General features: G+C 36.2%; 1 protein-coding gene across 1 annotated transcript in view; it reads right to left on the bottom strand.

Moving 5' to 3' along the window:
• The window catches only part of TEX15 (testis expressed 15, meiosis and synapsis associated), a 56837-nt gene that overhangs the window by 17512 nt on the left and 16908 nt on the right, over positions 1-22417 (bottom strand). The window contains exons 3-5 of the mRNA XM_035004079.1: positions 11432-11669; positions 6453-6599; positions 5007-5169 (exon numbers count right to left, since the gene is read on the bottom strand). Coding sequence (XP_034859970.1) covers positions 5007-5169; positions 6453-6599; positions 11432-11669 — 548 coding nt within the window. The remainder of the gene's footprint in view (positions 1-5006; positions 5170-6452; positions 6600-11431; positions 11670-22417) is intronic.

The raw sequence follows: 22417 nt of genomic DNA, 5'->3' as shown, positions 1-22417 counted from the left end.
GAAGTACAGTCATTGATACTGTAATAGTGTTGTATGGTGACAGATGGTAGCTACGCTTGTGGAGAGCATGGAACACTATAGAGAAGTTGGATCACTATGTTGTATACTTGAAACTAATGTAACATCATATGTCAACTATACTCAAAAAACAATTTAAAAAATGAGACTGGTTAAATAAATATATCGATCAATAATTATAAAAGTACTATATTTTTGTGCTATAACAAATGTCTAGAAACATAATGTTATGCAGCTATTACAAATATTAAGATAAATTAATACAAAGCAACATGGGAAAAGAAACCTAAATCACTTGTTTGTTTAATGATCTGAATTTCATAAATGTATGGTAAATGTATATTAATATATACATATTGTTAACTAATAAAGTACTTAATGTGGATGGCAGGTATGGTTTTTCTGAGGGCCTTATGCACATTAATTCATTTAATCTTCACAACATTCCCATTTTATTGATGAGAAAGTGAAGAGTAATTTGCCCAGGATCACAATTTATAAGGAATAGAACCTTAATCACTAGATTACATTTTTGCTTAAACTTAATAAGGGCACTTTAAATTTATTCCCATTTTTGGCAGTTTCATCACATAAATGAAAAATGGGAGAACCCAGCACCCTCAATAATATAAGAAACTATAAGAAAATGAAATTACAGTCAACAAAGCACACTACCAAATAGTTATTAGCATCATGTTATTCTGTGGTGATGGAAATGTTCTTTATCTATGCTATCCAATACAGTAGCCAATTGCCACATGTAGTTACTGACTTGAAGTGTGGGCAAGTATATAAACAAGGGGTGGTGTGAATAAGGAATTAAAATTTTAATTTAATTTTAACTAATTTAAGTTTAAATAGACATATGACTAATGGCTACTGTACTGGATAGCACAGGTCTGCAGTACTCCAGAGGGAGATGAATATGCTGATAGTCAACACATGTGGCCTTGACTCTGGGCATAATACAGGTATTCCTCAAAATTTATTACCCTGAAAGGTATCATTGTTTATTGTTTTTTTTTCAAATGAGGTATAATTGACATACAAATTATATTAGTTTCAGGTGTGCAACATAGTGATTCGACACTGAATACGCTGCAAACTAATCACCATAGTAAGTCAAGTTATTACCCATCATTCTTTGATTAAAATAATTAGCCATAAGATTGTAGATGAGTAGGAGTAAAAGTAAGGAAAATCCTTATTTTACTGTCTCCATTTTAAGCCTTCTGGCTGAGGGATAATGTGGAGAGAATGACTAGGGAGAAGATCATCAAGAAAACAGAAAATTGAGCAAACTATCAACTAGACCTAACAGACATTTACTGAACTCTCTACCCAACAAAACCCAAATTTCCATTCTTCTAAAAGTGCACACAAAACATTCTTCAGGACAGACCACATGATAGGCTCAATAAATTTAAAAGGATAAAGATAGTACAAATTATATTCTCCAACTACAATGGAATAAAATTAGAAATCAGTAATGGAAAAAACTTTGGGAAATTCACATACACACAGAAGTTAAATAACATATTTCTAAAAAAAACCCAATGGGTCAAATAAGAAATCAAAAGGGAAATTGGAAAATAATTTGAGATGAATGAAAATGAAGACACAAAATACCTAAACTTACAGGATACAGCTAAAACTATAATTTCAGGGAAATTTATAGCTGTAAAGAAGATCTCAAATCAATACTTCAAACTTCCACCTTAAGACACCAGAAAAAGAACAAACTAAACCTGAAGCAAAAAGGAGGAAAATAAAGACCAAAGAGGAAATTAATAAAATGGAAAACAGAAAAATAGAAAAAAAATTAATGAAATCAAAAGTTGGTTCCTTGAAAAGATCAACAAAATTGACAAACCTTCAGCCAGGCTGACCAAGAAAATAAAGAGGGAAGACTAAAATTACTAGAATGACAACTGAAAGAGTTTCAAGATATTACTACTGGCTTTACAAAAAGAAAAAGGACTGTAAAGAAATACTACGAACAATATGACACTACTAAATTAGATAAGTTAGATGAAATGGACAAATTCCTACAAAGACACAAACCACTAAAACTGATTCAAGAAGAAACAGAAAACCTGGATAGAGATATAGTTAAGTGAAGAAACTGAATTAGTTAATAAACAACCTACTCACACAAAAAAGCCCGAATGGCTTTTTAAGATTTTTTTAAAAAGATTTTATTTGATTTAGAGCATGAGCAGTGGGAGGGACAGAGGAAGAGGGAGAAGCAGACTCCCTGCTGAGATGGCAGCCTGACATGGGGCTCTACCCCAGTTCTCCAAGATCATGACGAAGTCATGCTGAAGTCAGACACTTAACTGACTGAGCCACCCAGGTGCTCCCTGAATGGCTTTAATAGTGAAGTCTACCAAATGTTTAAGGAAGTATTAATGTTAATTCTTCACAAACTCCAAAAAAATGGAAAAGGAAGAAACCTTTCAAACTTATTCTATAAGACTAGTATTACTTTGATACCAAAACCAAAGACATCACAAGAAAGCTACAGATCAATGCATCTTATAAATATAGACACAGAAATCTTCAAAAAAATTTGTAGTAAACCGATTCCACCAACATGTAATAGAAATTACACACCACGACTAAATGGGATTTGTCTCAGCAATGCAGTTTACTTAACATCTGAAAATCAACTAGTGTGATACAACACAGTAAACACAGTGAAGACTAAAAATCACATGATCATCTCTATAGATGCAGCAAAAGGATCTGACAAAATCCAAAACCCTCTCATGATAAAAACACTCAACAAACTAGAACAGAAAGGAACTTCTTCAACATGATAAAGGACATCAAAAAACCCCATAGCTAACATCATACTTACTGGTGAAGGATGAATGCTTGCCCCTAAGTTCAGGAACAAGACAGGATGTCTATCCACTCTTACCACTTCTATTAAACATTCAACTGGAGGTCCTAGCCAGGGCAATTAGACAAGAAAAAGAAATAAAAAGTATCCAGATTGGGAAGGAAGAAATAAAACTAACTCTATTTGTAGGTGACCTGATTTTGTATATAGAAAATCCTAAGGAAATCACTAAAAAAACTAGAACTAATAATGAGATCAGTAAGGTTACAGGATATAAGACCAATACACAAAAATCAACAACATTTCTATATACTTAAATGAAGAATACAGAAATGCGATTGAGAAAACTCTACTTACAAAAGTATCCAAAAATAAAATCTTGGTAGTAAATTTAACAAAAGAAGCATAAAACTTAAACCATAAAACCTTTACCTCACATCTACTGTGGTGGCTATAAACAAAAAGTCAGATAGTAACACAGGAAGTGGAAAATCCCAACACTCATACACTGCTGGTGTGAATGTAAATGGTGCAGCCATTTTGGAAAAACAGTTTGGCAGTTCCTCAAATGGTTAACATAGTGTCATCATATGACCCAGCAATTCCACTCCTAGCTATCTACCCAAGAGACATGAGAACACATGTCTACACCAAAACTTGTACAAGAGCAATCATAGCAGAATTATTCATAATTGCCAAAAGGTGAAAACAACCCAAACATCTTTCAAATGATGAATATAGTATATCTGATCAATGTAATATTAATCCATAAAAAAGAAGGAAATATTAATACGTTACAACATGTGAGAACCTTGAAAATACTGTTAAGTGAAAGTCACTAGTCATGAAAGGCCATGTCACTTCACATATTTATGACTTCCCTTATATCAAATGCCCAGAATAGGCAAATACAGTTGATCCTTGAACGATATGGGTTTGAACTGTGTGGGTCCACTTATACATGGATTTTTTTCTATTAATATATTGGAAAACTTTTGGAGATTTGCCACAATTTTATTTTATTTTATTTTTTTTTTTAAAGATTTTATTTATTTATTCATGAGAGACAGAGAGAGAGAGAGAGAGGCAGAGGGAGAAGCAGGCTCCCAAGGAGCAGGGAGCCCGATGCGGGACTCGATCCCAGGACCCCGGGATCATGACCTGAGCCGAAGGCAGACGCTTAACCATCTGAGCCACCCAGGCGCCCGATTTGCCACAATTTTAAAAAACTCACAGATGACCCACATAGCCTAGAAATGCCAATAAAGATTAAGAAAAAGTTAGGTATTACTGTAAGAATACAGTATATCAAATATATAAGGTACAAAGTAGATGTTAATCACCAGTCTATGTTCTGGGTAAGGCTTCCAGTCAACACAAGGCTATTAGTAGTTAGGTTTTTAGGGAGTCAAAAGTTATACATAGATTTTTTGACTGCAAGGGGATTGACACCTCTAACTTCATGTTCAAGGCTCAGCTATACATAGAGACAGAAAGTAGATTAGTGACTGCTTAGGGGCAAGGGCCTGAGAGGAAAGGGATATAGAAAGGGATATAGCTTTTCAAGGGTACATAGTTTCTTTTTGAGGTGATGATGATAACACTCAGTTAGCTGGCACAAACAGACATTTTTTAAAAAAAGTTTATGTGTTGGCAAGGATATAGAGTAATTATGTAACCTGATACAACTGCTTTTGAAAACTGGTTGATATCCTCTTTGAATTAAGTTGCACATTTCTGATGTAGATATATAATATTCTACACAAAAACTCTTGCACATATGCACTGAGACACATAAAGGTTTAAAACAGCAATGTTTACAATGTGAAGAAAACTGGCAAGTATCTAAATATCCCCAGAAGAATAGTGTGTAGTCAACAAATGGAATAATGTGTGTGAATACATATATAAGAATGAAAAAACCACAGGTGTTCTTATCAGCATAGAAGAATCACACAAACATAATACTGAGCAAAAGAAGTCACAAAAATATCTGATTATAATTCTAGATACATAAAATAAAAAATTTATTAAAGCACAACTATTTTGCTTACAGATTCATAATGTATTAGAAAATAATACTCAGAAGTTCTAAGACTAGCACAAATGCTACTGAAGCAGAGTAATATATGTATCTTACCAGCCCTCTTAGGAAATCCAGTTGAGAGGAATCTCAAAGATGTCATAAGGTGTCCATTATCTACTTTTTGGCCAATAAATTTTACTGTTAATATTGCATATGGAAGACACTGCCTAGGTTTATCTACTGGCTTTGAAAGAACACTGTATTCATAGAAGTATACCTGAGAGATAAAGAAGGGGGGAAAAAACCATTTTTAAGCTAATTAGTGTTAGCAGAATTGAATAAGCTCATATTTTAAAAAGTTACATAAACTGCACGATGTTATTTATTCACTGGCTTCCATTTACCCACCCCTTCTCTCCATTCTTCAACCCTAGTTTGTTTTTTAAAGTATAAATATTTCCCCCAACCACATATATTTTTCTTGGCAGGGTATCAATGTGGGCAGCAGCAGAAACAATCTGTTTTGAAATAAACAAGTATTTTTCCATTAAAAGTTCAATGTTTTGCATATGCTATGAACACCTGTACTGTTTCAGTTGGAAGAAAAAGTTAATTATGAAAATAATAATAGCTCAATACATTTACAGGTGGGAACATATAATTCTAGAAAATTTATCTTCATTTAAACATATATATGATGATATTCAATGTTTATTACATATAATTTAAAGTCTACTGTCTTAGCAATTTATGATAGAAAATTAATGCTTCACATGTAATGAACACATAAGCCTTTCTCCTGTTGCAAAGTAGAGAAGATCAATAACATTATTTCAAAATAGCTTATTAAAAAAAGTTGGCATGTTTTGCAAGTTAGGAACTAATCTACGCAACAACTAAATAAAAGAAAGCATCCATTGTATCCTGAACACAGTTAAATGCAAATTTGGAAACTTCTTTACTAACATTCCTAGATCACAAATATTAAAGGAGCTTTCATTATTTATTTAAAAGGTCTTATTATATTGAATTAAGAGATTTTTCTTTTTTAAATTTTATTATGTTAGTCACCATACATCACATCATTAGTTTTATGTATTTCATTTATTTTTTATTAATTATGTTATGTTAATCACCATACATTACATCATTACTACATCATGTAGTGTTCCGTGATTCATTGTTTGCATATAACACCCAGTGCTCCATTCAATACGTGCCCTCTTTAATACCCATCACCAGGTTAACCCATCCCCCCAACCCCTCCCCTCTAGAACCCTCAGTTTGTTTCTCAGAGTCCATAGTCTCTCATGGTTCGTCTCCCCCTCCAATTCCCCCTCTTCATCTCCCCCTTCCTACTATCTTCTTTTTTTTTTTAACATATAATGTATTATTTGTTTCAGAGGTACAGGTCTGTGATTCAACAGTCCTGCACAATTCACAGCACTGTGAATTAAGAGATTTTCATTTAATATTTTGAGAAGCTGTTTTAAGTCATGTATCATACAGTGTGAAGCATGTCACTTCCAAATAGTCAAATGGTCCAAAAAGTTAACATACCGCTGAATTGTAGGCTTGTAACTCAATGGTATCTTTCAGAGAAGGTACGTTTCTTGACATATGGCAATCAAAATTAGGAGAAGGATCCAAAGAAACTTTGTTTTTATCCACCGAAGGCTGAATTTTCTTCACTTTTCCAAAGAGAACCTAAAAAAAAAAAAAAGAAAAAAAGGCAAAAAGAAGGTCCATAAAAACACACCAGAACATTTTAAACTCCCATGCTAGAACATAGAGTAAGGCTAACTCTTTTTTAAAGAAACAAATACAAATGGAGAGATAATCCATGTCCCAGATGAGTAGGGTGACTTATTATCATGTCAATTGTCTTTCTAAATTAAACTCTAAGGCTATAGTAATTGTAATTAAAATTTTAGAAAATCTTTTGTGGAAATGAATTTTAGTCTAAAAACTTATCTGGAAGACTAAACAAACAAGAATAGCCCAAAAAATTTTGAAAAAATTTTTTTAGAAAAAAATGTTGGGTCAGAGATAAGAGACTGATGGAACAGGGCAGGTGACTTGAACATCCAAGGTATTAAATGTTTTGTTTTGTTTTTTAATTTTTAGAGAGAGGGAGAGAGAGAAAGTGATATCAGGGGAGGGGCAGAGAGAGAGGGAGAGAATCCCAAGCAGGCTCCACGCCCAGCACAGAGCTTGATGCAGGGCTCGATCTCAGGATACTGAGATCATTACCTGAGTCAAAATCAAGAGTCGGACACTCAGCCGACTCAGCCACCCCAGAGCCTCTAAATGTTTTTTATAAGGATGGTACTACCACAAAAAAAGGCAGAGGGGGGAAAATGAACAAAAGAAAAAGCCCCGGATAAATCCAAGCATCTATAAAAATATAGTATAATGTTAAAAGTACCATTTGAGATAAGTGAAGCAAAAACACTCAATAAATGGTGTAAGACAACTGAAAAAATTAAATTCCCTTAATATATAGACCAAAATAAATGCCAAACAAGTTAAATATTTAAGTAATGCAAACACTGTATAAAGAAATAAGTCACTATCTAATCTCAAAGTGAGAATTCTTTTCTAAGCATATGTGCCATGAACCCATAAATCAAAACCATAAAGCTATAAAATATTCCAAAACATTTATTTATACATCAAAAACAAATGAGTATACTAAAAGACAACCTACTGATTGGGAGAAAATGTTTGCAAATGATATATCCAACAAAGGGTTGGTATCCAAAATATATAAAGAACTTAAAGCAAACTGATGCAGCCACTGTGGGAGACAGTATGAAGGTTCCTCAAAAAAATTAAAAAGAGAACTACTCTATAACCCAACCATTGCACTACTGGGTATTTACCCAAAGAATACAAAAACACTCATTCAAAGGGATATATGCACCCCTGTTTATTGCAACACTATTTACAACAGCAAAACTATGGAAGCAGCCCAAGTGTCCAATGACAGATGAATAAAGATTTGGTGTATATATACAATTGAATATTATTCAGCCATAAAATAGAATGAAATCTTGCCATTTACAACAACATGGATGGATCTAGAGTGTATAATGCTAAGTGAAATAAGCCAGTCAAAGAAAGACAAATACCACAGAATTTCACCCATATGTGCAATTTAAGAAACGAACAAAGGAAAATGAAATAGAGACAGGAATGCTTGGCTGGCTCAGTTGGTACAACTTGTGGCTCTTGATCTCAGGATTGTGAGTTCAAGCCCCATAATGGGTGTAGAGTCTACTTAAGAAAAAAAGAGAGAGAGAGAGAGTGAGACAAACCAAAAGACAGACTCTGAACTATAGAGAACAAACATAGTTATTGGTGAGGGGGAGTGGGTGAAATAGATAAAGGGGATTAAGAGTAGCCATCTTCTTTTCGGGTGGGAGAGGTGTGGTGCCCAAATGCAGGACTGGAACTCATCACCCTCAGATCAAGACCTGAGCTGAAATTAAGAATCAGATGCTTGACCAACTGAGCCACCCAGGTGCCCCGTGAGTACATTTATCTTGATGAGCACTGAGTAATATATGGAACTTATGAATCACTACATTGTACACCTGAAACTAAAATAACACTGTGTGTGTGTTAACTACACTGGAATTAAAAAAAATTTAAAAAATGAAATAAAATAATATGTATCATATATATTAATATATTAATTTGGATCAGGGTGAAGATACTGGCATTGAGTAGGATATACCAAGGAACACTTATGTGGCTGTGTATGGAAAACAAAACAAGGGGAGCTTGCGTGACTCAGTCAGTTAAGCGTCTGCCTTTGGCTCAGGCATGATCCTGGGGTCCTGGGGTCCAGCCCCACATTGGCTCTGTGCTCAGCACAGAGTCTGCTAATCCCTCTCCTTTTGCCCCTCCCACCCCCCATTTGTGCACTCTCTCTCAAATAAATAAAATCTTTAAAAAATACCAGGAACATAATTAACTGATAAAAGTAAGGTGGAAGAAAGTACAATTGAAAGGACAAGTACACATTTTGAGTCAGCAATTCTATTACTGTTATTTTTCAATATAATAATACATTCATTCAAAATTAAAAACAATACTAAATGTAATGTGGTATCCTGCATTTGGGTACTGGAAGAGAAAAAATAGTAGAAAAACAGGCAAAATCCAAATATAATTTAGTTAATGGTATGGTACCAATGTTAGTCTCTTCATTTTATTATTTTTATTTTCTTCCTGAAATATAACTGACATATACAATGCTAGTTTCTTAGTTTTGACAAAAGTGCCACAGTGATGTGAAATGCTAACATTAGGGGGACAGTGAGTGAAATGTATACAGGAACTTTCTGTACTATCTTTGTAATTTTTCTGTAAATTTAAATTTATTTCAAAATGAAAAGTTTATTTTTTAAAAAGGAAAACATTAAGTGATAAAATATAATTGAAAGTATATTCAAAATATACTTTAATGAACTGTAATGCTTACAAATCAACTAAAAAAAAAAAAACCAAATTGGCAAAGGATATAAATCAGTAACTATTGTTTTTTTATTTTTAAATTTTTTTTATGTTTAAGTAGGCTCCATACCCAATGTAGGCTTTGAACTCAAAACCCTAAGATCAAGAGTCACATGCTCCACCTGCTGAGCCAGCCAAGTACCCCTCACTAAATATTGTTAATAAATATATGCAGAATGTTTAAACTCAGTAGTAACTATGTAAAAATATTGAACCAACAATGAGAAACTGTTGCATGTAAGACTGGCAAAAATTTAAAAAAAAGTATAACACATAAAGTGAGGGCATGAGATAACACACATTCTTACACACTGTGGATAGAAATGTCAATTAAGGGGCACCTGGGTGTCTCAGTCAGTTAAGCGTCTGCCTTTGGCTCAGGTCATGAACCCAGGGTCCTGGATGGAGTCCCACATTGGGCTCCCTGCTTGTAGGGAGCCTTCTTCTTCATCTCCTCCCTGCTCATGCTCTCTCGCTATCTCTGTCCCTATCTCCCGTCTCTTTCTCTCAAATAAATAAATAGAATCTTAAAAAAAAAAAGAAATGTCAATTAACATAACCCTTCTTAGGACAACTGGGCAATACATATCCAAAGCTGTGAAAGTATACATAGCTTTGGCTCCTAATCTGATTTCTCGGGAGGAATTAGCCAATTAATTCTTAGCAAATAATCACAGGTATGTGTAAAAATACACCTATAAGGAAGATCAAAATAATAATTAAAAGTACAAAACAAAAAACCAAATAATTTATATCCCTAAATTAAAAAATGTGTCATGCAAATTTATGATAGAGCTATATAGTCGAATACTATGTAGTTAGTTATTCAAAAGGCTATTAGAAGGGTGCCCGGCTGGCTCAGCTGGTAGAGTATGCGACTCTTGATCTTGGTGTTGTGTTCAAGCCCCATGTTGGGTGTAAAAATTTTACTTAAAAAAAAGCTATTAGAGAAGAACACTTTAATGCAATGAAAAATCTGTCTTATAATCAATGAAAAAAGTTATGTATATAAGGAATATATTTTAATTACCATTATACATGCATATCTGCATAAATAAGCAAAACTATAGATATATAAAAAAATGAACTGTGGTTATTAATGGGCTTTTGGAACTTCTTAGTATGCACCAAATTTCCTAAAATCAGTATTGATTACTTTTTAATATAAAAATTGTGCTTTATGAATTTGGTAATATTTGAGGCCTAAACACATAAGGAATTATTCCGAAGGAAGCACTGGTTTTATGTGTACCCATCCTATGTTACAAACCTGAGGATCCTGCCTACCTAGTGTGATTTTAATAGTCCTGGCAAAGCTACAGTTAACGATAAAAGTGTATCTTAGCCAGTTTGTTGATGCTTAAGATTTGGTAAGACTTACTTCTTTTCAATTTTGAGTAATTTCAGACTTTCAGAAAAGTTGGGAAACTAGTTCAGAGGTCCTATATACTTGTATCCAGTTTTTCCTAAAGTTAACATCTTATATAACCATGGCAAAATTATGAAAACTAAGAAACACTGTTACATTGTAATCTGAAACTAATGTGACATATAATGTATGTCAACTAGACTTCAATAAAAAATTAAAACAAAAAAATTAACATTGTATAATACTATTAACTAAAATAAAGATTAAGAGTTTAGTACCTTTAGCTTAAGCTAGAATTACTATAATCAATGTTTTGGAGAAAAACACTTAAAGCACTCTGGTATTAATTATGGTCTGAACAAAAAAGAGAGAAGGGTCATTTAAGACAGAAAAAAATATAAATTGGAAAGACAAAGATGATACAACCTGCATTTGCTTACTTGGAGTTTTGTTTTATGCTACATACCCAACTAAAGTCAGAAATAGGGGAAAATTTCAAATGACGATGATGAAAGTAATATATATATTATTTATTTCATATAATGCAACTTAAAAACACTAGTAATTCATACTGAAAGGAGAATATGCTCAGGTCAATTTAAAGCAACTGAATATAATTATTTAGTAATTGTTTTATGCTACCTACCTTAAAAATTATAATACTTTCTACAGTAATGCTTCTACTATGAGCATAATTCAAAGCAACATCAACATGTCTAAATACATAAATTCCAAGAAGAGGATTTCCTAATATCTTCAATGTAGATGTTCTGGTACTTATCCCATTTTGATATATTTCAGCCACATCATTCTGAGGAAGTGCTAAAAAGCAAAAATGTTCTTCAAGTTCTCTGCCATGTCTTCCACTCTCACGCATCTCTGACCTAAAGCAAAACAGTGTGTAGTTAAATGAGAATATTGACTGAATTTTCAAGGAGAAGATAATTATTTCAGCTTACTACAGTTAGAAAGCAAGACAATTACTGATAACATTCAGAAACATCACTATCCTATGATAACAAGTTAGGCTGAAAATCATCTAAGGAAAGAACTGAAGTAGGAAACTACTCATCCAGAATTATGGACTACATTCTGTATAGGCCAGTGATAATAAGGGCTAACATTTCTCGAATGCTACTAATATACCCAGTGCGCTAAGACTTACCCTTTATAAGCATTTTTGTAAATTTTTTCCGAATTTTCCAAGAACTGATTGCTATTATTTTATTGTTGTTTTTATAACCATTTTTTCCTCATCCCCCTTGCCTCTGTTACACTCATTTTTAAAATGAGGAATATGAAGTTCAGAGAGTTAAACTCGCCAAAATAGCAAGATGACAAGAGTTGGAATTATTTATGTGAACTCTTGTCTGCTAAGTTCCAGAGCTCAAGTTCTCACTTTTCTATGGATGAAAGAACAGGCATTTCGTAAATAAATATATAAAAAGATACATATGGTAAACTATTAGGGAAATTCTCCATTTTTCAGGGATCCAGACAGCAGCTGGAAGAAACAAGCTAGGATTTGATTAGAGTACTCCTATCACAAAAGTAAAATTATGAATCATCCTCAGAAAAGATTATAATCTGAAGTACACACACTTAAAATTTTGACTATACTCCACAACAAGAACCATTTAACTGGGGGTACCAGAATGGCTCAGTTGGTTAAGTGTCTGCCTTTGGCTCAGGTCATGATCCCAGGGTCCCGGGATCAAGCCCTGCATTAGGCTCCTTGCTCAGTGGGGAGTATGCATTTCCCTCTCCATCTGCAGCTCCCCCAGCTCATGCTCTCTTTCACTCTCAAATAAATTAATCTTTTTTTTTTTTTTGTAAAGAACCACTTAATCATATAGACAGGCAATCTATTTGGCTTGCTCAGGTGTAGTAGCTGCAACAAATGCCACACTAGGTGATACAGTAGAGAGGTCCGATTGCTAGAATAGGACAGAGGTGTGATTCCAAATCATCATCAGCAGTGGAGAACCTCAGAACTTAGAAAGTAATGTGTATACTACAAAAGGAAAATTGTTCTTGAATACCACATGCTACCAATATTTGTTATTTCCTGGAACACCACTCACAGAGTTTGTATAAAGTATACTAAGCACATTAGCATATTAGTACTTATTGGCATGAATAACTTACTGTTTACAGTACAAAGGGGCACAAAACACATGGCAACAGTTACAAGCAAGACTAACTGATTAGATTGTGACCACTGTGTCCCAGTTCCTGGAAATGTCAACTCCACATATCATCTCCTGCTCTTGCTTGCAACTTGAATCAGTAGATTCTATGACCCACTAAGATCTCCATGTAGATAAGATTTAAAATTCACAGAATTAGAGTACTTTTTTCTGTTTTCCCAATTTCTCAACTCATTCTTCCTAGAATCTGGAAAAGCATTAATTTTCTGAGCATGCCTAGAAGGAGTTCCCACATGGGAGTACTAACAACAATAGCACAAAGCGTGGGAGGAAGGAAGGAGATGTTCACTGTTGTAAGGTTCTTACACTACATATGAATATAACATTATGTGAAGGTACACTGTGTAAACCCTAGAGCAGTGTTTCTCAACACTGGCACACACCATTGACATTGTGGGCCAAATAACTCTTTGTGTTACCTAGTCATCTTACTGGCTTAACATTATATTCTCTTAAAGGACTGACTAAAATGTAAAAATATAACTTAATAAAGATTTGACCCAGAGCTCCAAAAACTTTTACAAATTAAAGTAGAAAATATTCCTTGAGTTTCATATTAGTAATAATACTGAATACTTTGTTTTCAATGTATGTTTTCAGAATAACATTTGAAAAACATTTAGGACTAAATATGATTTAGACAAAAGTGAGCAATAAAAAATTACTCTTTAGAAGTTTAAAAAATTTTTTCATTCCAGTGTAATTAACATATAGTGTTATATTAGTTTCTGTTGTATAAGATAGTGATTCAACAATTCCATGTATTACTCAGTGCTTGTCAAGTAAGTGTACTCTTAATCCTCTTTATTTCACCCATCCCCCCCACTTCCCCTTTGGTAACCATCTCTTTGTTCTCTATAGTTCTGAGTCTGTTTTTTGTCTCCCCTCCCCCTTGTTCTTTTGTTTCTTAAATTGTACATATGAGTGAAATTCTATGGTATTTGTCTTTCTCTGACTGGCTTATTTCACTTAGCATTACTCTCTAGATTCATGTTGTTGCAAATGATAAGATTTCCTTCTTTTTTATGGCTGAATTAATATTCCATTGTATGTGTGTGCATGCGTGTGTGTGTGTACACACCACATCTTCTTTATCCATTTAATCTGCTGACAGACACCTGGGCTGCTTCCATCATTTGGTTGTTGTAAATAATGCTGCAATAAACAGGGGTGCATATATCCCTTTGAATTAGTGTTTTTGTATTCTTTGGGTAAATACCTAGTAGTGCAATGGCTGGATCATAGGGTAGTTCTATTTTTAATTTTCTGAGGAACCTCCATACTGTTTTCCAGAGGGCCTACATTAGTTTGCATTCCCACCGACAGTGCAAGAGGGTTCCCCTCTCTCCACATCCTCAACCAATACCTGTTGTTTCTTGTGTTGTTGATGTTAACCATTTTGACAGGTGTGAGGTGAGATCTCACTGTAGTTTTGATTTGCATTTCCCTGATGATGAGTGATGTTGAACATTTTTTCATCTGTCTGTTGGCCATCTGTCCTCTTTGGAGAAATGTCTGTTTATGTCTTCTGCCCATTTTTAAATTGGATTATTTGTTTTTCGGTGTCTTTAGAAGTTTTTTTAAAAGGTTGGCTCTTCAGAATTATCAGACACTAGGATCTATGTTAACTTATTAAAATGATGAAGCTCTGAGTCTCAAGACTTCCATTTCAGATATCACAGGTAAAATGAATTTGAATAGTCTTTTGTGTTTGTAGGGACATGTAATCAAATAAGAATATAAAGACCTAGTACATACAAAGTGACCAATTACTGAGAGAGGAAAGCTGAAGAGACTCCATTTTTAGAAAGGCTCCTTCTCTGCTGCTTTTCTGCTAGGCCCCACTTACTCATGTTCTGTATTTTGCATCTGAATAAAACAAAGAAGCTATGTTCCCACCCTAAGTGGGAAACAAGAAAGTTAATCATTCTTAAGAGTTTTGTCCTAGGCCCCCAAACATCAGATAACATCTAAGAGCTGGATCCCAAACACGTTCCAGGCTATTTAGCTTCAAACAAACCTCAGTCAGTGCTGGCATAAATAACCCCTACCTTCAATGATTTATAAAATACACCTATTATTCATCTCTTACTTGCCTTTGACTGGACTCTACCCAGTATTCCTCAACCCCTTTCCAATATAATTGCCTAACTCCAAGTGATGAGACTCATTCTCCTTTCCTTTCTGAATCTCCCAGATATTCTGTCTGCTACTCTGCCTGTCACTTATGCTATTCAACAAACTCTGTTTTCACTTCCTGGCTTGCATTTGATTTCTACCAGGTGCGAAGTCAAGGACCCTCCTGGATGGTCCTGTGGGACTCCTCTCTGGGTCCAAGAACCCAGCCTACCTGCATTATTACCAAGAAACATTAATGCCAATCAGATTCTATGCTAACAGAATATTTATATTATCTTAAATATAAAAAAACAAATAATAGCTAAGAATAACTTTCCAGAAATATTTACTCATGTCTTTATGCAATAATACTAATAAAGAATAAGTATCACAATCTGTCAGCCCCTGTACCTTAAACATACTTTAAGCTCTGGAGTGGAAAGTTCGAAATCAACCGAGCATGCAAGTGTTAAACCTGTAGATATACTCTTGGTGGTGGGTTAGTCATTATTTTTTTTAACCACTATTTTATTAAACATTAAGTAAATAAATGTAAAAATTTTAGATAAGAAAATTCATATGGACAGAAAAGTTATGTATAAGTTAACACAGCACAACAAATGAGTGGTAGAAACAAGATTAAAATCCTGGATATCTTTTGGAAGACCATGAACTTAGAATTGACTGTGTGCTACTATGATGCTTATCTACTGAAACCAACTATAACAAAGTGTAAGTGCCTCAGATGGAATGCCCATATCATAGTTAATTACATTATACAGGATAGATTTCCAAGATACCTTATATATAATAGGTAGTGAATAATTTTTTGAGTAATGAAACACTTTCAGTATCATATCTCAAAGTTTAACTGGAAAAAAAAAGAACTCTATTTAGCTACTGGGGTGTGTGGAGGAGAGAATACAAGTATTCAGTCAAGTATGTTTTTTGTAAAATAATTAAAGAAAATGAAGTAATTGGCTTTGGAGAGCTGGAAAAAGAATTTAATTGTTTTCAAATCCATCAGACTGCTGATAAGTGATCAATCTCTAGCTGGCAGGAAGTACAATATATGAAAAGCATAAATAAGGTAAGACAAATTGGGATTTAACTAAGTTTACAGAACAAGTAAATTGCTTAAAAAAAAAAGGTTTTATTTATTTGACAGAGAGACAGAGCACAAGCAGGTGGAGTGGCAGACAGAGGGAGAGGGAGAAGCAGACTCTCCGCTGAGTAGAGAGCTGGACGTTGGGCTTGATCCCTGGACCCTGGGATCATGACCTGAGCTGAAGGCAGAGGCTTAACTGACTGAGCCACAGGCACCCTGTAAATTTCTTTTTTTTTTTTTTAGAGAGAGCGGGAGAGAGAGAAAGTGGGGATAAGGAGGGGGCAGAGGGTGAGGGAGAGAGAGAATCTCAAGCCCAGTACGGAGGCCAACATGGGGCTTGACCCCACAACCCCAAGATCATGACCCAAGTTGAAATCAAGAGACAGATGCTTAACTGACTGAGGCACCCAGGCACCCTAAAATAGGTACATTTTTGATTCAAGTGTAGTGATGTCACAAGATAGAGCAGACCTCACCCTCTGGCCCCTAGCAAAGATCAACCATTAGATAGCTACCTATAAACAAAAACAGCTCTGAGAGAGCTTTGGAGTACACTTAAGAAACTTCAGCAACATGGTGGCATAAAAAGTTAGAGAGTAACTGCACAGAAAGGGACGGATGAACAGTTTCAATTTTCCTGTACCATCCCACACATTGAGCTGGCATTGCTCAGTGCCAAGAGGGAACTCTCTAGATAGAAAGAGATCCCCTCACCAGGAAAGTGAGAGTGAGGTAACCAGTTTCCCCAGCCCTCTGGGGCACTAACATGAAGGATCAAGGATCTGCTTTGGTTTTACCCCAAACAGAGAATGGGAAAGCTGAGACACAAAGAGACTGGCAGGAACAAGGAAGAAAAGCAGAGGCTACCAACAGGAGCTATACAGCAGGAGCAACTACCATCCCACCGACTGCTCAGCAAATATCAGTAGCTTTCACTACTGAAGAAACAGCCAGTGTGGCTGCAGCATACCCCTACAAATTTCACTAGTTTCAGACCCACAGGTATTTATATTTGTTGACACCAGCCACCTGAGTCTCCCCACCCGCCTTCCACCAGAAGCCAGCCAAAGACTCTCTGGCTTCAAGAGTGCAACAACCAACTCAGATTCCTGCAGCTGACACCCACCAATATGCAGGTGCTCAGGGCTAGCTCCTCCAGCTGTGTACTTATATGCTGTTGGCTAAACACCTGTCACCAGCCTAAACTGCTGTGGGCACACCATGGCAAGATCCTGCAGCCACATTAGGCCACATCCATAGCGAAGGCCCCTATAGCTGCATGTGGGCCCAGATCAAGCCCTATCTTATGTCACTGGCCTGTATCACTAGGGTCACCTGCAGCTAGCTACTCCAGCTATACACCTGAATACCCTCTGGCCCAATCCCCATCATTAACCCCCACACTGCTATGTGTCCAGGGCAAGATATAGCTAACACAGTAATGAACAACAGTCAGGAACCCGTTGCCTGCCCTGGCACCCACCACTACATGTGTGTTAGCCACTGGACCCTGCCACAACACAGGCACCTGTAACTGAGTGTGTGCATATGACAGACTCAGGCCTCTACCACTGCTTACTCTGGTCTCTAGCTGATGGACCAGGAGGAGATGCTGAGAACCCCAACAGCCCTTGCAGCTTATGTGAATGCCTGGCAGCACTCACCAAAGACCACACAACTGTCAATAATGTACAGGCCAAGGCCTAATCCAGTGAGTTGTCATCCACCCCCTAGACCTGAAGCAACTACATGCCCTGCACTTGGCACCCTGTATCATAGCACACTCTAACATGCCCCTATCTGCAGGTGAAGGTCTATACTTATCAAAGTTCAATGCATAAAGTCTGGAAAAGAAAACCACTTCTTCAAATTTATAGACACCTATGCAAAGCTATGAAGATTATGAAGAATCAGGGAAATATGACTCTACCAAAGGCATACAATAAAGCTCCAGTAATGTACACAAAGAAATGGAGATACAGGATTTTTCCTAAGAATTCAAACTTGCTCTAAACATTCGACATAACATTGAAGTCCTATTTAGAATTAGGCAAGAAAAAGAGATAAAAGGCAACCAAATTGGAAACGAAGAAGCAAATGCAATCCCTATTTGCAGATGACTCTGATATTACACACACAAAATCTAAAGACTCCACCAAAAAACTCCTAGAGTAAATGAATTTAGTAAAGTTTCAGCATACAAAATCAATATACAGAAAATTGTTACATTTCTATATACTGAAAAGATCAGAAAGAGAAATTCAGAAAACAATCCCATTTACAACAAATTGAAAAGAATAAAATACCTAGAAATAAATTTAACCAAGAAGGGGAAAGACCTGTACACTGAAAACTGACACTGATGAGTGAAACTGAAGAAGACACAGATATAAAGATATTGTGTTCATGAATTGGAAAAATTAACGGTTTTTAAATGTCCATAAAACCCAAGGCAATCTATAATTCAATGCAATCCCTACTGAAATTCCAATGGCATTTTTCATAGAAAGGGAATAAATAATCCTAAATTTGTATGGAACCACAAAGACCATGAATAGCCAAAGCAATCTTGAGAGAGAAGAACAAAGTTGGAAGCACAATGCTCTCTGATTTCAAATTACAGTTTAAAGGTATAAAAATCAAAACAGCATGGCACTAGCATAAAAATAGACACACAGAGCAATGGAACAGAATAAAGAGCCCAGAAATAAACCCAGGCATATGCAGTCAGTTAATTTATGACAAAGAAGCCAAGAATATACAATGGGAAAGGACAGTCTCTTCAATAAATGGGGTTGGGAAACTGGACAGTCACATGCAAAAGAGTGAAACTAGATCACTTTTTACACCATACATAAAAATTAACTCAAAATGGATAAAAGACTTGAATGTAAGACCTGAAACAATGATCTCCTAGAAGGAAACATAGGCAATAGGCTCCTGTACATTGGTCTTGGCAATGATTTTTTTGGATCTGACTCTAAAAGCAAAGGCAACAAAAGCAAAAATAGCAAGTGGGACTATATCAAACTAAAATACTTCTGCACAGCAAAAAGAATCAACAAAAGGAAAAGTCAACCTATGGAGTGGGAGAAAATATTTACAAACCATATGTCTGATAAGGGGTTAATATCCAAAATACATAAGGAGCAAACAATTCAAAAGCGAAAACACAATCTGATTTAAAAATGGCAGAGAACTTTAATGGACATTTTTCCAAAGAAAATGCACAAATGGCCAACAAGTATATGACAAGGTGCTCTACATCACTAGTCATCAGGGAAATGCATATCAAAACCATAATGAGAGATCATCTCATACCTGTCAGAACGGCTATTCTCAAAAAGACAAGGTAAAGAGTGCTGGTGAGGATATAGGGAAAAGGGAACCCTGATGCATTGTTAACTGGAATATAAATTGGTGCACCACTATGGAAAATAGTATGGAGATTCCTGAAAACATTAAAAATAGAACTACTATATGATCAAGTAATCCCGCTTCTGGGTATGTATCTGAAGTAGATGAAACTACTATCTCAGAGAAATATCTGCACCAACAATGTTCACTGCAGCATTACTTGCAATAGCTAAGACATGGAAACAACTTAAGTATCCATCAACACATGAACTGACTAAAGAAAATGTGGTACACACATACAATGGAATATTATTCAGCAATAAATGAAGGAAATCCTTCAGTCTGCAACAAAATGAATGAACCTTGAGGGTATTACGGTACAAACTCAGAGAGAGACAAATACCATATAATCTCACTTACACGTGGAATCTAAAAACATCAAATTCATAGAAACAGAGTAGAATGGTGGTTGCCAGGCCTAGAGAGTGGGTGAAATGGGGAGATGCTGGTCAAGGGTACAAACTTTCAGTTATAAGATGAGTAAGTTCAGAGGATCTATGGGACAGCATGGTAACTGCAGTTAATAATACCGTTATCATATACTTGGAAGTTACTATAAGAATAGAGCTTTGGGACGCCTGGGTGGCTCATTCGGTTAAGTGTCTGCCTTCGGCTCAGGTCATGATCCCATGGTCAAGTCCCGCATCAGGCTCCTTGCTCGGTGGGGAGCCTGCTTCTCCTCTGCCTGCTGCTCCCCCTGCTTGTGCTCTCAAAATCTTTAAAAAAAAGTTAGCTTAAAAAAAATAGAATAGAGCTTTAATGTTCTCACCATAACAACAAAATTGTTAATTATGTGAAGTAAAAGATGAGTTAACTAATGTTATCATAGTAAACATTTCATAATATACATGTGGATCATCACATTATACACCTTAAACTTACACAGTGTTATATGTTAATCATATTTCAATAAAGCTGGAGGGAAAAAAATTTTCTCACACAAAAATTCTGGAGATAAGGCGGTATAATATTAGTTTTCTATTGCTGCTGTAACAAATTCCCACAGACTTAGTGGATTGAAACAAATCAAGTTTGGTTTTTTTTTTTCCAAAGATCCATTTATTTATTTTAGAGAGTGCGAGCTAGGGGAGGGGCGGAGAGAGAGGGAGAGGGAGAATCCCTGAGCACACTTGTGGCTTAGGGGAGCCTGACAAGGGGCTCCATCCCAGGACTCCGAGATCATGACCTGAGCTGAAACTAAGAACTCAGCCGCTTAACCAACTGAGCTACCCAGGTGCCCCAACAAATCAAGTTTATTATTTTACAGTTCAGTAGGACATAAGTCCAATATAGGTCTCATCGGGTTAAAATAAAGATGTCATTTTGATTGTGTTCCTGTGTCAGGGTCTGGGAAGATCTCCTCACTTGTTAGCAAAATTTAATTACTTGCAGAGGGAGGACTAACATACCATTTCCTTTCTAGCTGTTAGCTGTAGGCTGCTCCCAGGTCCTAGAAGTTACCCGAATTCCTTGAGTCATAACACCTTTCCTCCATCTTTAAAGCCAGGAAAAACAGGGGCACCTGGGTGGCTCAGTCATTAAGCGTCTGCCTTCGGCTCAGGTCACGATCCCAGCATCCTGGGATTGAGCCCTACCTTGGGCTCCCTGCTCCGCGGGAAGCCTGCGTCTCCCTCTCCCACTCCCCCTGCTTGTGTTCCCTCTCTCACTGTCTGTCAAATAAATAAATAAAATCTTTAAAAAATAAATAAAAAATAAAGCCAGGAAAAGCAGGCTGAATCCCTCTGAAATTTTTCTTCTGTCTCCTCTCTGACCCTCTTACATTTCTAAGAGCTCATATCGTGAGTCCACTCACTCATACTGGGTCCACTTGGGTAACCCAAGATAATCACCATCTGTAGGTTTGTGATGTCAACCAGATCTGAAGAGTCCTTTTTGTTATGTAAAGTAACATATTCACAGATTCTAAGAATCACGATGTGGGCATCTTATGGGGGTGCACTATGCTGCCTACTGCAGGCAGATTCGGAATTTATTCAGTTCCCCAACAGTATTAAGAATTTAAGTTTCTTTGCCTTGATTCTCCACACTGCTTTCCACAGCTTTTATCTTTGGCTCCTCTAAGACTTAAAGAAGGCTGCCAAGCAGCAGCTAGATCTGTAAGCTTCCTTGCTTGCAGTCCTTAATAGAGACACTTGACTTCATCTCAGGATTTCCAGGAAAATCTCATGCTGTGTTCTAATGAGCCATACAGACTAGGCTCGTACATCAGTAAACCAGTAAAAGAGAACAGAACTTGGGACGCCTGGGTGGCTCAGTCGGTTAAGCCTCTGCCTTCAGCTCAGGTCAAGATCCCAGGGTCCTGGAATCGAGTCCCACATCGGGCTCCTTGCTCAGCAAGGGGCCTGCTTCTCCCTCTGCCTGCCTCTGTCTCTCTCTCTCTGATAAATAAATAAAATCTTTAAAAAAAAAAAAAAAGGGAGAGCTTTTTGTGAAACAAAGGACAAAGAATAGTTTAAATTATGTAAGATGATTTAGAATTGTTAGACTATAGTCTACTAACTTGATTACCCTATACATCCTTCTTCCAACATATATACTTTAAAAAGCACTCATGTGGGGCGCCTGGGTGGCTCAGTCGTTAAGCGTCTGCCTTTGGCTCAGGTCATGATCCCAGGGTCCTGCGATCGAGCCTCGCATCAGGCTCCCTGCTCGGCGGGAAGCCTGCTTCTCCCTCTCCCCCTCCCCCTGCTTGTGTTCCCTCTCTCGCTGTGTCTCTCTCTGTCAAATAAATAAATAAACTCTTTAAAAAGAAAAAAAA

This window comes from Mirounga leonina, unplaced genomic scaffold (assembly GCF_011800145.1).
Source record: "Mirounga leonina isolate KUSES-001 unplaced genomic scaffold, KU_Mleo_1.0 Mir_128, whole genome shotgun sequence".
In the NCBI taxonomy this organism is placed as follows: domain Eukaryota; kingdom Metazoa; phylum Chordata; class Mammalia; order Carnivora; family Phocidae; genus Mirounga; species Mirounga leonina.
Note: the sequence above shows the minus strand (reverse complement) of the source record. Positions and strands in the feature narration are given on the sequence as shown.